Source organism: Conger conger, chromosome 12 (assembly GCF_963514075.1).
Source record: "Conger conger chromosome 12, fConCon1.1, whole genome shotgun sequence".
In the NCBI taxonomy this organism is placed as follows: Eukaryota; Metazoa; Chordata; class Actinopteri; order Anguilliformes; family Congridae; genus Conger; species Conger conger.
Window position 1 is genome coordinate 9,389,726 of NC_083771.1, and position 15,444 is coordinate 9,405,169.

Below are 15,444 nucleotides of genomic sequence, written 5' to 3' on the forward strand. Positions count from 1 at the left end.
GGTGTCTCTGTGTTAGGATGAGGCAGTCATGGTCTGGTGGTGGCCGTCTCAGGGCTGCCCTCATGACTGTGTTGGTCCTTTCCCATTCGCTTTATAGCTTCTTTCTCCATTACATTACATTACATTAATGGCATTAATTTAATAGCATCATAAATGGCATTAATGTAATGTAATGTAATGTATCCAGAGTGACCTACGGTTCATTAGATTAATCGGGAGACAATCCTCCCCTGGAGCAATGCAGGGTGAAGGACCTTGCTCAAGGCCCTGGGGATTGAACCACCGACCTTGCGGGTCCCAGTCATGTATCTTAACCACATTTATGAACTGTCATTTTCCTGTTTATTACATGTGTGTTAAGTAATCCGATTTTTTCACACCAGTGCCTGCCAGCACCAGATGGGTTCCCCTCTAGGCCAGGTTCTACTCCAGGTTCCTCTTACCAGCCTTCCTTGCTGTAGCCCTGGGGGTGCTCTTGGGGGGTTCAGGCCCAGATCTGTTGGGACAGTGCCATTCGTAAAGAGCACTATATTTCATTAACATAGTGATGAGAACAGGCCATTCAGCCCAACAATGCTTGCCATTGTTCCTACCGCTAAATGGTACACAGTGCTCACCGTTTACCCGCAAACTAGATAGTGGCAAGCCATTCCACACAGTGATCACTCTTGATGTCTGTGTGGAATGTACCTTTTGCTAATTTATATCTATGCTCCCTCAGAAATCCTGCAGGATCTCTTCTAGTTCACTTTGATAATCTTTTTTATAAGCCTCAAATTGCCCACAAGTCACCATTTACTAAGCTTGAAGAGATTATGTATTTCCCCATAACTTTTATCATTCATCTAAAGAACCAATTTAGTTGTCCTTCTTTGAACTTTTTCCAGAGCTTCTTTCTTTTGGTACAGTACCATGAAGAGAACCAGAACATTTTGATGAACTACTGATATGCTTGGAAAGCGTACACATAGGGGAGATTGGTGTCTGTTGTGACATGGAGTCAATTCTAATGCGATGTTGCACGAAATTGACTTGAAACTGGTCCATTGAAATCTGAGGTGAAAGAGGACGTGTATGGGGGTGTGCAGTGTGATTTACAGCAGGCGAGCCTGTTTCTTATTTGGCACAAAATATTGGGTAACAATGGACCCCATATCACAACAGAACCAGCTCTCCCCTACAGAACAGGCGGCTGCATGTAGGATCTTAAAGAGGTTCTAGACTGCTTGTAAATGATGAGTGAACTAAAGAGATACTTTTGTTATGACTGTGTTTGGGAAATCCACATTTTATTGAGTGTGATAGCTAGAGGCATTTAAAGAGGTTCTTCGCATTAAGAGCTGTGAAGCCAGAGAGGGAATATGAGGTGCTGTCCACCAGGGGGCAGCGCCAGCCCTTCCTACAGCTATGGCCACAGCTGTGATTAATTGCAATCACTTCAGTTGTGGCCTATTACTGGGCTGTATAAATAGACGGGTTGTCAGGCCTAGGATGATGGTTTTAGAAGGATTTGGGGATACTGTGGCACATTGATGCTGTTTTTTATTGTTAGTGTTGTTTTGTGACTGTGTTTTCTTTGAAGGATTTTGATTGCAGTGCCTTTTGTTGTTTTATGAAGGATTTCACTAGTTTGTTGAGTTCTGAGTTAATAAAAGGTGGCATGCCAATCCTTTCTTTTGATTTCCTCTTGCCCCTCAGCCCTGTATCACAGAGGCTTTCAGGAAACTCACCGCATATCAGTTTCTGTCGTTATGATGTTGCTTTCAGGACATATACTGGAATGTGTGTGACACTATTTTTCGCTGTTTGGATAAGTAGTGATTTCCACTATTGAAAGGGTATTTAGCCACAAATATACCCAGGCGTGTGCACTGAAACACCAGCCATTTTGCAGAAGCATATGCACCCTGCCCAGAAACTTTGACTTCACATTTTTCATTTCTTTTCATTTTAAACACAGATGCCCTTTGCAAGCCCTTTTTTATAACAAGGTCTGAGGAATATAAAATATTACCATTATCAACCTGGCGTGTTCACTTCGAGCTCTGGGTGAGTACACTACTGTTATGGCTTTTTTATCTACTGTACTTTTTGTACTGGAATATTTTTTTTTAAGCAAGTGGGTGTACTCCGGTTTCCTCCCACAGTCCAAAGACATGCAGGTTAAGCTGATTGGAGAGTCTAAATTGCCCGTAGGTATGAGTGTGTGAGTGTGTGAGTGAATGGTGTGTGTGCCCTGCGATGGACTGGCGACCTGTCCAGGGTGTATTCCTGCCTTTCGCCCAATGTATGCTGGGATAGGCTCCAGCCCCCCTGCGACCCTGTTCAGGATAAGCGGGTTAGGATAATGAATGAATGAATGAATATATATAGTTCATGTTATTTTCAGTTTTCTAATTTGAATGACTGCAAGGGGGATGTGAACATGCAATGCTTCATTTGAAGTAGTCACTTGAAGTAAAATTAATGAAAAAAATTATATAATCTCAACCTGCTGAAATAAGTAATTTCTGAAGATTCTGCAGACTCATGCCACCCAAACAGCTCAGGCCCCTTGAACTTCACTTCAACTTTCTACTTCCTGCTGAAGCTGCATTACCTGTACTGTAAGAGCTAAACTGAACATCTACCCTTGGGTTGTCTATAAGCTATGTTTTTGAAAAGATGTCTCTCACATATTGCGCAAAAAGTCTGCCTGGAGAATTGAGATGTGCTGAGTTGTTTTGTTGTTTCATGGTGAAGTCTAGCTTGCTGGTGCGCCGCAATGTTTCTCATAAAGTATTGATACGTAAGAAAGGGGGGGTACTTTGAGGTTCTGTTAAAATGACTAGCAGGCACATGTAAATACAATACAAATATCATGTAAATGCAATGTCTCTGACAGTTCTTTCTGACCTTCATTGGCACAGCTCTGGTTCTCATGTTGACAAACACCTCAAATGCCTTCAAATTAAAGGTGACCGTCTCCACTTTAACCTCATATTAATTATTTCATTTGAAGTCATTGATGTGCTGGTGTCATTGATGTGTCATTGATGTGCTGGAGTACAGAGCCAAATTAATTGTATTCTACCAATGAAGTTGGACTTTTTTTGTAATGTAAAAAAGCAGTAAACATATTTCAGCATACTTGAGGAAAACATATACATATCTACCCTCCCACCCAATCACCCAAAACAATGAAAACATAGAATTTATATTTCATATTTTATTCAAGTTTAACAATCAAGCAAACAAATTATTCCCTATGTTTATAATATTAATGCATTGATGATTACAAGTATAATAATAATATTAATAATACATAGGATTATAAATGTTAGGATTGTAAAAAAAAACAAAAAAAAAAAAACGCTTGATGCATGAATGCCTGGTTTCAAACTTAACAAGGTCAAGGCAGACACCAGCAATAGTAGTTGAAAATTCAAGCAAACAGTCAATTTATAAAAATCTGTATATCTGTATAATGTAGACATGTAGATTTGTTTATACGTACATATTTGAGTATATTGTAAAATGTATCTATAAGATTATATTTAAATGTATATGTCGGTAAACCTATTTTTTCTAGCATGAAGCAGATGACATGGACTGTTCCAATGAAATGCAAAATGTCAATAGCACTTTGTCCAAATGCAATGTTAAAGGCACTACGGATCTTACAATCAACATGGCTTTTTTAAGGACAAATTTAAATCTGAACTGATCCCACATAATTTTCTTCAGTCTGTGTATGTCTTGTCTTCTAATGTCTTGATTTACTGTCTCGTCTTGACTTTGTTTTATCAGAATTGTGAATAAATGTCACAGCCCAATGAGACTTGTTTTGTTGAGAGATTGTTGAGAGATTGCGCCATCCTAAATCTAAGTGGCCGAGTTTATCTTCCATACCCAATAAACACCATTATTTAGCCAAGGTGCTTTTATACCAAAGTGGAATAATATATTGATTGAGCAACAAGTGATTAATCAATATTGTGAACACATCATGTGTCTCATGTCACTGAGTTGATATGTTCACTACATATCACACTGATATGTTCACTATTTTCAGGATAGCCATATGTTCACTGTGTTGGCTGATTGGGGAGGCCATCTGTCAGTAACATAACTATTCATGTTTAATAATTGCATGACATTGGCTTTCGATTTCCATTTTCTTGTTTGTTGAAACCACCTATTATGGCAATGTCCTTTTGATAACGACTATACATTGTACTTGATATTTGATTTAGAAAATGTATAAAACATAGGCAGATCAAAACAATTTTTCAATCACTGTTCCTGTGGAAGGACGTGCTTTATTCACGCCAAATTCACTTTGATAAATCAAAGCTGGTGTGGACAGGAGTACACAGCAAGGCTATCTGAATCAAGAGGTTTTTCCACTCAGTCACTCGCTCCATCTCACTCAGTAAATAACTCACTGTGCCACAGGCAATATAACACCAAACACTGATGTAGCTAGCTATGTTTTAATTACATTAGCCTATTGGCCCACATGGAAAGTGTGTTATCAAAACTCAAAAAGGGCCAGAATCTCTGTCCCTCCTCCAACATACTTTATATCGGTCAGACGGCTACACTCAGTTTCTTGTGCTGTCAACTAGCATGCGTTAAGACCACGCAACGTCATACAAAGCAAACAAGGTTGCTAGCTAGCTAACAGGAGAACATTGATCATGTATCAATCACTTGAATGCACAAAGTCAATTGTAAATGCTTCTCCAGAATCCAGTACTTAACTCTCTAAGCAAAACAAATCCTCTTAGATGTAGGCTGCCTTATTGAAATATATGCTCTTTTAACCTTGCCATAGGCTTCTGTTGACAGCTTGGGTAATGGCATGATTCCATTAACTGATTACAGTTACTGGTAGTTCTTAGTACACCCTGTTGGTGGGTGGGTGCCATTACAGATAAAACAGGTAAGCACCTTTATTGGATTGTGCCTACTGTATATGGAAAATGTTGAAAATGTGTTACCTGAATTGTATTCCACATAGAAAACGAGGGCTGTAGTTATGACCTATTCACATTACTAGCCTACATTAAACTGCATGCAGTATTTTAATAGTATGGTAAAAATATTGTTAATCGAAAAAGATTCATTATATTTAAATGTATTCATGTCACAACTTTATTAGTTGCTAAATTTGCTAATTAGTTTGTTGAATACATGTAGGCTATGTTATGATTGGACTGTGACTGTCATGTGAGCGCTGTAAGAAGTGTTTTGTGCAGGTGGACTGGCAGGTAAGCCATGAAAATCGAAACCAACAGTCAGTTGACTTAGAATAAACAAGGCTGATCGACATCGAGTCATGACACAGTAACTTTTCTACCTATGATAAGTCTGTGTTTTGTTGTCATCAAATTACCAACCAATTTCTGCCCCACTAATCAATGTAATATTGATCCTTCATGACCGACATTGATTAGACATCTAACTGACATCAAAATGTTTGGTGGGTCTGTCTGGCTGGTTCACTTGTTCACTATTTAGCTGGCTTAACTAGGCAATTTACTGGGCTATCTAGCAAGCACACCAGGCTATTTAAAGCTGCCTTTTTGAAGTTTTAAATGTGTTGTGAAGGACTGCTGTGCGTATTGTCTAATAGGAAACACTATCTATCTTCATGAGATTCACTTATGTCACTGTAAGCAGTTTCTTTCAGCACAAGGCTTTCTGATGCTAAATTGTTTGGTAAAATGTCACATTGAAGGGGCCAATATCCCCTTGGCCTGCCTGTTTGCCCCCTGGAGCACCTACGGTTGATAAATGAGGTATTGCAGGGGCTGCATCCTCTAAAATTATTTTGCCAAGTTTATGGATGCCATGAAAACTAGTATTGATATTGGTGGACAAGTCTGGAAATTGCTCCCAATTCTTTGAATTGAGTTTGAGTTTATTTCTGCAAATGGCTGCTTTATTTGAATGAGTTCCATTTTGTTGCCCTAAAGGGCTTTAAAGGACTGGTTGAGTGTTACACTGCTTCACTGTCACTGTTGCTATGAAACCAGGGTGTGAAAGAGGTGGATTCATTATCTTGATTGAGTGTTGAGATTGAGTTTGAGTGCATTGAGTATTGCAGCACCTGCTTTGGGCTTATGGAGTTTAGGTGATTATCCTTACAAATATGCAGTTTAGGTTTCTGCAACTGAATGGCTAAAAATGCTTGTAAACGTATATAAAACTTGCATGCTTTAAAAAGTGACAGAAGGTCTTTGCCCTTTGTGTTTCAAAAATCACTTTTCAGTAAGATGTTTGAATTACCATAAACATTCTCAATGGAAAACAGCATCAGCACAAGTGTAATTATTAGGTACTTTGTAATTATTTAGTACTTTGATTTCAGTGTTAGTGCTATGAAACAAAGTCAGTAAGTACCATATGTAAGTACTATGTAAATATGTTCTACAGCCTCTTTCAAAGTACTTATGTCTGAAATCAAAATGGCTACCTAATAAAACCTGGTATTTACCCAGTAAGTACTAGATAATTAACGAACTGTAAAATAATTTATTTTTGTTCTCCTTTGTTCTCTTTTTTGATAATAACACCTTTAGCAAGGCACCCACCTGCCTGGTTGATTGCAATGAGGTTGAATGTTCTACTGTTTTTCACACTGCCAAAAAACTAAAAATATTATATTGTATTTTAGACTTATATTTACACTTAATCTTAATTACTTTTTTGTAAAATGAGATTTCAAGATTTGCAAATGCGGTAAGAATTCTACTTGTCGAGCAAACAATTTAAAACAAAATTACACTCAGTGACCACTTTATTAGGTAGACCTGTACATCACTTAATGCAAATATTGAATCAGCCAGCAATTTAATCTATCATGTGGCAGCAACTAAATGTATAAAAGCTTGCAGATGTGGTCAAGAGGTTCAGCTGTTTTTCTGAATAAATCAGAATGGGGAAGAAATGTGATCTAAGTGACATTGACCATGGAATGATTGTTGGTGCAAGACATGGTGTTTTGAATATCTCAGAAACTGCTGATCTCCTGGGATTTTCAAACACTACAGACTCTAGAGTTTGCAGAGAATGGTACAAAAAACAAAAAAGCATCCAGTGGGCAGAAGATCTGTGGGCAGAAATGTGTTGTTACAGGTCGAAGATGACAGTAACGCAAATAACCATGCCTTACAGTGGTATGCAGTAGAGCATCACTGGACACACAATGTGTTAAACCTCTAAGTGGATAGGCTACAGCAGCAGAACTCCAATAAGTCTAATAAATACCTAATAAAGTGCTCACCGAGTGTGTATAAAAACCATTTTTAAAAGCTGGAAAAAAATATGGATTTAAGACTCACTGCCAGACTAAAACACTTTAAGACTTGTTTTTGCAGTGCTCATGTAAGATGAAGGTATGCAAGGAAGGTAGTCTATTCATTCCCTGATTACTTTCAATGTGATCAATGTGATTCTGAGAAATCCTTCGGTAATATCTCTGACTCGCATATTAAACTCATTCTTCTATTTCCCATTGGGAGCATTTGAATGACATAAAACAGATATCCCCATCCTGAAGCTGACAGTGATGAAGCTATTAAAGATTAAAACGCCTTGCAAAAGTATTCACTTACACAATTTTTACATTTTGTTGCTTTTGAGTTTTTGCCGTTGGTATATGTGTGTGTGTGTGTGTGTGTGTAGTGTACAGGAGACATATCCTATATGCCAAAAAACTGTCATGTTTTTATAACAGCTGGCCTATCCCTAGAGAGGACAGTCTATGCAGCAATAATGAATAAAAAGACAGATGAATGAAAAGAGTAGCACAATTCTCTTTCCTAAGGTGGTGTTTAAAGGCAGTGATTTAAAATGACACCTGCTGCTGGGATGGCAAAACCAGATTGATGACCAAGATGCATTTCATATCCAAGAAATCACAAAAGTGATCATTGATGGGGGAATCCAGGACTCCAGCCAGGCAGGAGAGCTTAGCGAGAGAGGGGTGGTTTTTTAGGGCTCAGGGTTCACTGGTTTTACGTTGTGGGAACACACTGGCTGTCTTCCATGTCTGATCAGAGCCAGGGGCTCAGCTATAATGAAAAAAGTAATGATTTTTAAAATGCCGACCTCCGCTTGGAAGTTGCAATAAACATGACACTAATGCAGATAAAATTTAGTGTGCCCAAATTTGAATTCTTGCTCAAAATCCAAAGCCATACGACTGGCCAGGGACTGGGAAACCAGTCGGAATTGGAGGACATTTTGCCGGTATAAAATATAGGCAAATACAGGCTGATTACGTGCTTCAGTCCACCGAAGACCTAAAGCAGGGGGTGAGAATTCACCTTTCAACAGGGCGGTGATCCAAAGCATAGGGCCAAAGCTGCACTGGTCTTTCCCAGTGAAGGTCATGAAATCTCGTCAACCCTTTTATTGTCCTCGCCAAGCAAAGAGCCATAGAAAACATATGATATGCTCTACCAAACGGTCAAGCAGAACATTAAAGGGTTAAAAGGAACGCGAGAGAGGGAATGTCTGTGCAAGGTTGGTAGAATCAGGTTAAAACCATTATTCCAGTAAGAGTTGCTTGCTATAAATGTAAGCAATCTAAATACTTTATGCAAACAAAATGAATATTACTGAAATTACTGATTTTATTCAACTTAGAGCATGTCAGATTTTAATAGCTATATTAAATGTATTACATTTTCACTGTAACCTACACTCTGTGAGCACTTTATTAGGTATTGATTAGACTTATTTTTTAGACTTATTGGTCTTCTGCTGCTGTAGTCTATCCACTTAGAGGTTTGACATATTGTGTTCACAGATGCTCTTCTGTTGTACCACTGTTGTAATGTGTGATTATTTGCATTACTGTGACTTTCATGTCAGCTTTGACCAGTCTGGCCCTTCTCCTCTCTCTTTTTTTTTGCACCATTCTCTGCAAACATTATAGAGTTACACCTGAAAATCCCAGGATAACAGCAGAAAAACAGCTGAACCTGAAGTGCTTTTTTGCATTTAGTTGATTGGCATGATTGGCTGATTAGATATTTGCAGTAATAAGCCAGTGTACAGGTTTACCGAATAAAGTGGTCACTGAGTGTATATAATCCAGCATAATGTTAACTACCCAAGGGTCTGAATACTGAATACAAGGCACTTTATCAACATTATTATTTACACTGAATCAAAATATCAAACAAAGCTTGAATATTCCAAAATCAATTCTAAATGTAATTGTGGTTTAATGTTAATGACCCATTTCATATTCCATCGCCAATTATTTCCCTCAAATTGTTGTTAAATTTAAAGCAGAATATGATGCATATATACTATGAAATGTGTTTTTTGGGAAATGTGTGGGCTATATAATGTGAAGCTATGCTGGCCAAAATGTGCTAGGAGCTGGGGACATTTTGAAGCTGGTATACTTTGCACTTAAATGAGATTAAATGTAGCTTCACCAAATATTGTCACGAAGATGGTTTTCTCATACGAACCAAATCATCATTATGATTGGTATATTTTTTGTTATTGTCATTATTTTTGATTATTTTCATTTTAATTTTCGAAGTGCTAAACTTTGGCATTTAAAAGCAATTTATTTACATTTGAATCAAAATTGGCATATTTTGGTTGAAATACCACAGCTAATTTTCCTTGGATGTGATGATGTGTAAAACATCCATATAAACTTGAAAAGATGTGTGTTTTTGCAAAGACATTTGGCCTGTATAAGTGTCTCTGCATGATTTAAGCAAGACCATTTTTGCTATCAGTCCAACTTCAGTGTCTACCAGTTATGGAAATCTGTTTCAACACGGTTTTAACATGGTTTTTAATGCTGGTTTAACACAATTTTAATGCACAGATTTAATGCACTGTTAAACATGTTAACTGGAACGTTTAAACTCATCCGACAGAGGTAGTCTTAACCTGCAACAATTTTGAACTCAACAGATGCAGCAGAAAAGGATTTATGATCTTAGTGATCTGAGTTATTTTCATATACTCCTGCAAGGTGCTGTTCTTCCATCTGACTGAACACCTCCTCTGCTGCTGCCGCCCAGCCAGTCTTGCGTTTTGAAAAGTACAGTACAAGTGATTAATTATTTTTATTTTTTTTTAGTGCTCAAGGGTAAATTTACTGCACCATTCTAATGGGAATGTAGCTATTGACAGTTTGAAATAACAAGAGGGAGTCATTGAAATAATGTCAACTCTGTTAATGTGTATGTAGTACTTATGTTTTTGAGTCTTGATTGTCTTTTTAATTATGTACTTTGATTATTTCTCCTGGCACTAGAGCAAAGGGGAGAGGAGACTGCAGAATAACATGGGACTGTGGTGCCTCAAAGCTGACCCTCAGCAGGGGACACACTCGTTACACTGGGGGAGGCGCTGGGCTGTCAGCCAAGAGTGCAACATAATGCAGTGCCATACATTTATTTGCACTATAGTATGCCACTAAGGTAAGCCCACTGCTAAGTCACATTAGCAGACTGTGGTTGGCAGATAGGACTCGGCTACTATAGTTAGCCTAGTGCCAAAACAGTCTGTGAGTTTACTGCCAACTCCCAACCGCAGTATGCTAGCCTAGTGCTAGAGCTAACTCCCAACCACAGGCAGTTAGCAGAGTGCTACCTCCCAACCACATGCTGCTAGCCTAGAGCTAACTCCCAACCACAGGCAGCTAGCCTAGTGCTACCTCCCAACCACAGGCTGCTAGCATAGTGCTATCTCCCAACCACATTCTGCTAGCCTAATGCTACCTCCCAACCTCAGGCTGCTAGCCGAGTGCTACCTCCCAACCTCAGGCTGCTAGCCGAGTGCTACCTCCCAACCACAGGCAGCTAGCAGAGTGCTACCTCCCAACCACATGCTGTTAGCCTAGAGCTAACTCCCAACCACAGGCAGCTAGCCTAGTGCTACCTCCCAACCACAGGCTGCTAGCATAGTGCTATCTCCCAACCACATTCTGCTAGCCTAATACTACCTCCCAACCTCAGGCTGCTAGCCGAGTGCTACCTCCCAACCACATGCTGCTAGCCTAGTGCTGCTTCCCAACCACATGCTGCTAGCCTAGTGCTAGAGCCAACTCCCAACCACAGGCAGCTAGCCTAGTGATATCTCCCAACCACAGGCTGCTAGCCGAGTGCTACCTCCCAACCACATTCTGCTAGCCAAATGCTATCTCCCAACCACAAGCTGCTAGCCAAATGCTAACTCCCAACCACAGACTAATTGCATGAAGTATAGTGGGATCTGATTCTGGTCTATGGGACCCGTCATTCCTATGAAACTGTTGTGAAGCTTTCAATCTTAAAGTTTTTTTTACTTTGATTTTTGTTTCGATCATCCACCATGCTGATAGGTAATGATAATACATTTAACTAAAAACTGAACCACCAAATGCCTGGTTATGGATGGTGGATTGAAATTAGTTATTGTTACCATATGCATAATACATTTGGATTTGAGATCAAAGATGAATATGAGACAAAAGTACAGACAAGCAGATTTTATTTCATGGTATGTACATGCATATATATTTTTCCATTTCATAGAAACAGCTGTTTTGTTTTGATTCCCACCATTTTCAGTGCAAAGTTAACAGGTGTTAACTGTTGCTCAGGTGGTCCCTTTTGCATGGATTGTTCACATAAAAGACCAGTGATTGTCTAGTCTTGCTTTTTATTTTTATATGTGGAGATTGCATTTGGGGTCTGAAAGCATCTACCGCCATGAAGACCAGAGGACCAGTTGAAATACAACTGAGAGGACAGGCAAGTTAATTTAGAAGGATAGCACAAAACTGGGTATCAAGTACAGCAGTTTGGAACTTCTTGAAAAAAAAACCCACTGTCAACTGAAGTTGATCACGGATGAATCGGTGAAGAACTATGAGGAACAACCCTAGCTATGAAGAACAACCCTAAAAATAATGATCAGTGACATCACCAGCAGTCTCCAGAGGGCAGGGTGAAAATATAGCAAGCCCCTGCGCACAGAAGTCTTTGAGAGCAGAATTATAGAGGCTATGCTGCAAGATGCAAACCTCATCAGCTGCCTGAATAGACACTAGAATTGACCAAAGAATACAGACGAGCCAGAAGGCTCCTGGAACTGAAGTTTTATGGACAGATGAGACCAAAATAAACATTGACCAAAACAATGGTCAATTGGAACAGCTCACTCACTGATCCAAAGTGCACAGTCTCTCCCACCCAGTACATATTTCCCAAACCTCATTGGTCGGTGCTTCATCCTGCAGCAAGACAATGACCCCACACGCACCAAAACATTCATGGGGAAAAGTAGAACGTTTTGGATTGACCACATCAGTCACCTGATATAAATCTGGGGCGGCCTGTAGCGTAGTGGTTAAGGTAAATGACTGGGACACGGTTGGTGGTTCTCATCCACAATAAGATCTGCACAGCCGTTGGGCCCTTGAGCAAGGCCCTTAACCCTGCATTGCTCCAGGGGAGGATTGTCCTCCTGCTTAGTCTAATCAACTGAACGTCACTCTGGATAAGAGTGTCTGCCAAATGCCATTAATGTAATGTAATGTAAATATAATCAAGCTTCCATTTATCTTGCTGAAGAGGAGACTGAAGACAGAAACCTCCCAGAATTATGATCAACTCAAAACGGCTGCAGTGAAGCCCTGGAACAGTTTTTCCAAAGCATCATAGTATTAATTTAAGGGCTATACAACCAAATATTAGACTTTATTGCTTTGTTTTACTTTTAAGTTCATTAGTTAACTTACTTTGCACAGCAGACAATGGGGGGACTCAACACAGAACAGCTGTTTCTTCAAAATGGAAAAGCATATACACATGTAAATACTGTGAAATAAAAGCAGATTGTCTGTACATTTGTCTCATATTCATCTTTTGATCTGAAATACAAATGCCTTAAGTGCATAGCAAAAATTTAAAATTTCACTCTACTGTTGTCATAGTTTTGGAGGGCTCTGTATATGAATGACCCCTTCAGGCTATGCAGTGATTTAAGGAAGGTTACTCTATCCAAATTTCAAGCCTAGTTTTGCATGGTCTCATTTGACTGCATTGCAAAGCTCAACAAAGAAAGATGCAACTCATTTATCATTACCAATCAGCATGGTGGGAATAGTTCTGAAAAAGAGGTATCCTTTAAATAAGGGATGAGGGTACCTGCTCACTTTTTATTTTCAAACGTTTTCATTTAAATTGGCCGATTTTACATGAAAAAGGATAAAATGCTTAAGACCGTTCCCAATAAAACTGCTAGACCTCTTTGACATAACTTCGTGAGGAACACCGCCAAAAAGGATGTAAAATGTAAAATCTTTCAAAAGTAATATACCAAAGGTTCTTAACAAAATGGTGGAGTGGTCTTTAAAAGTTTATTATACAGATACTTTTGATTCTGTAATCAAAGCTCGGATGTTATTTTAAAATGCTTTAATAAAATAATATTGCTTCTCATCGTATGCATATATGCAGAAAAGGTCTGTAGTGTTTGGGTTGGACTCTAGTTGCTCTCTGAGGAGGTTGCTGGTGCAGTGGACGTGGACTTCCTCCTGGACAGAGAATGGGAACGGTCCGGGCTGTGGGAGTTGAGTTTATCAAAAGGCTGCACATGAAACTCCAGGAAGTCCATGTGCTGCTCGCTAATGATCTGGCTTATCAATCCGGGCAAGGCCCGAAGGCTGTCCAGCAGGGTCTCCAGCCTGGTCTCAAGGTGGGAGATCCTCTTCTCCATGTCTTCGCCCCTTTCGTTCAGATCCGAAATCAGGTCGTACATGGTATTTTGAGTCTGAAACAATAGGGGAAAAACTGGTCAGAAACATTTCCTAGACTATTCTGTCATTTAGACTGCTTATGTTGGTATATAATTGTCTCAATTATATACCAATGAGGTGGTTGAGTGCATATCTGCAAATGATTTATCACATTCTGTTTCAGGGTGTCACAAATGCAAACTCTTTGCTGCGTTTTCAAATAAATTTTAAGCACATTTCCAAAGGAATCCATTCATACTTTTATACTGCCTAGATGTGAGAATGCAGACAGACAGAAGGTAATGCTCTTCATATGTACAGCCAATGTAAACATAACTTCACTGTAAAAGCCTCTTTGGAGTTTTGTATTCTTGCTTCAGGCCACAAACCCACAAATGCACTTAGAAACCTCTGTAAATATCATCAAATGTCACCATAATGACTGCATAGACAAACTGCATCCTTTCTCTAAGGCTATTTACGTTGGGCACAAACCATGACCTCTACCAGAACCCCTAAGTGTGTTACAGAACTAAACTTGCAGTTGGATCCCTTTGGTAATTGGTCATTTGGACCACATCGTCACAGATTTTAATTCACTGTTTGCTTAGAACAAATCCCTGGAACCAAAATTGGGATTGTAATCCAAGGGATATATTACATTATTGGCATTTGGCAGATGCTCTTATCCAGAACGACGCACAATGTGTTTTCTTGGTATCTGACCATGTTAAAGTCTGCAGAATGCCTGTATCATGGCACCTTCTCACCATTTTGGATTTGAAAGAAGTTCTCCCCTTTAGACTAGATGAATTTGTTAACTTCGTGCAGGTTTAAATAGCATACTTGTAGACAGTTGTGGATCAAGTCAGGTGGCTATTAACCAGTCATCTTGTTAATTTTCAATCTTGAAATGATGTCTTATGAGATATGAAATTTGCAGGGCACTGTCAGGTGTTTGCATATAAACAAGTGGCACACATGGATATTTGGACATGGATATTGAAGGAAAAAGACCCTACCTGATTGGTCATCTGAAAATTCCTTCTATTGAATAGTGGGATTTCACCACGGTTATAATGAGTAGAATTTGCTCTTGCATTCAAATGTATAACTGAACAAATATTAAGGATGTTGACTTTGCTTACCTTCGCAAGGTCCGCAAGCGAGTTTGCTTGATCATTCAGCTTGCGTTGCTCCATTTTTACGCTTCTTAATCTGAACAACAAGACCATTTTAAACCAACATTTTACTGAAATATTGCTGAACAACAAAAACTGAGAAATAATTGAATTTCTCAAGGCACATCAATTGTAAGCAATTACAATTATATTGCAGTTATTGCTGCATATAAAATTATTTCATATAAGCAATAAACTCAATAAAATGTGATGCCAATAGCAAGCAAAACTTATTCATACTTACTTGTTAAAAAAACAAAATTAATAGGGGAAAAAATGGACAATAGTATATCGCCTAACCTAAGACTTAACTACATTTCTACATAACTGCTTTTTTGCTCAAGCACCCCTCTGCCTCAGCCTGGCCCTGGCCACTGTAATGCCCTGGCCCCAGCCCATGTCTAACCCTGGCCCTGCTCCAGGGGAATATACAAGCCCTCACATCAGCAGCCTTCTGAAGGCCTTTCTGAGAGAAAAAACATCCACCATGGAACCATTTGATCTTGCTCA

The 15,444-nt window shown here is 39.1% G+C and overlaps 1 protein-coding gene across 1 annotated transcript; it reads right to left on the reverse strand.

Annotated features, from left to right (window-relative positions):
- Positions 1 to 13,418: 13,418 nt before the first annotated feature.
- On the reverse strand, positions 13,419 to 15,012 carry LOC133142319 (small conductance calcium-activated potassium channel protein 2-like). Its single transcript, XM_061263471.1, has 2 exons — positions 14,902 to 15,012; positions 13,419 to 13,788 (listed from the first exon to the last, which is right to left on the reverse strand). The coding sequence occupies exons 1-2, from the start codon at positions 14,986 to 14,988 to the stop codon at positions 13,504 to 13,506; spliced, it is 372 nt and encodes a 123-aa protein (XP_061119455.1). The 5' UTR covers positions 14,989 to 15,012; the 3' UTR covers positions 13,419 to 13,503.
- Between the last annotated feature and the right edge of the window lie 432 nt (positions 15,013 to 15,444).

Bases quoted from the DNA above. Each gene is read 5' to 3' on its own strand.
- LOC133142319 (XM_061263471.1), bottom strand. From the start codon at position 14,988: ATGGTCTTGTTGTTCAGATTAAGAAGCGTAAAAATGGAGCAACGCAAG. The intron at 13,789-14,901 runs GTAAGCAAAGTC...CTATTGTTTCAG, and splicing joins CGCTTGCGGACCTTGCGAAG to ACTCAAAATACCATGTACGA.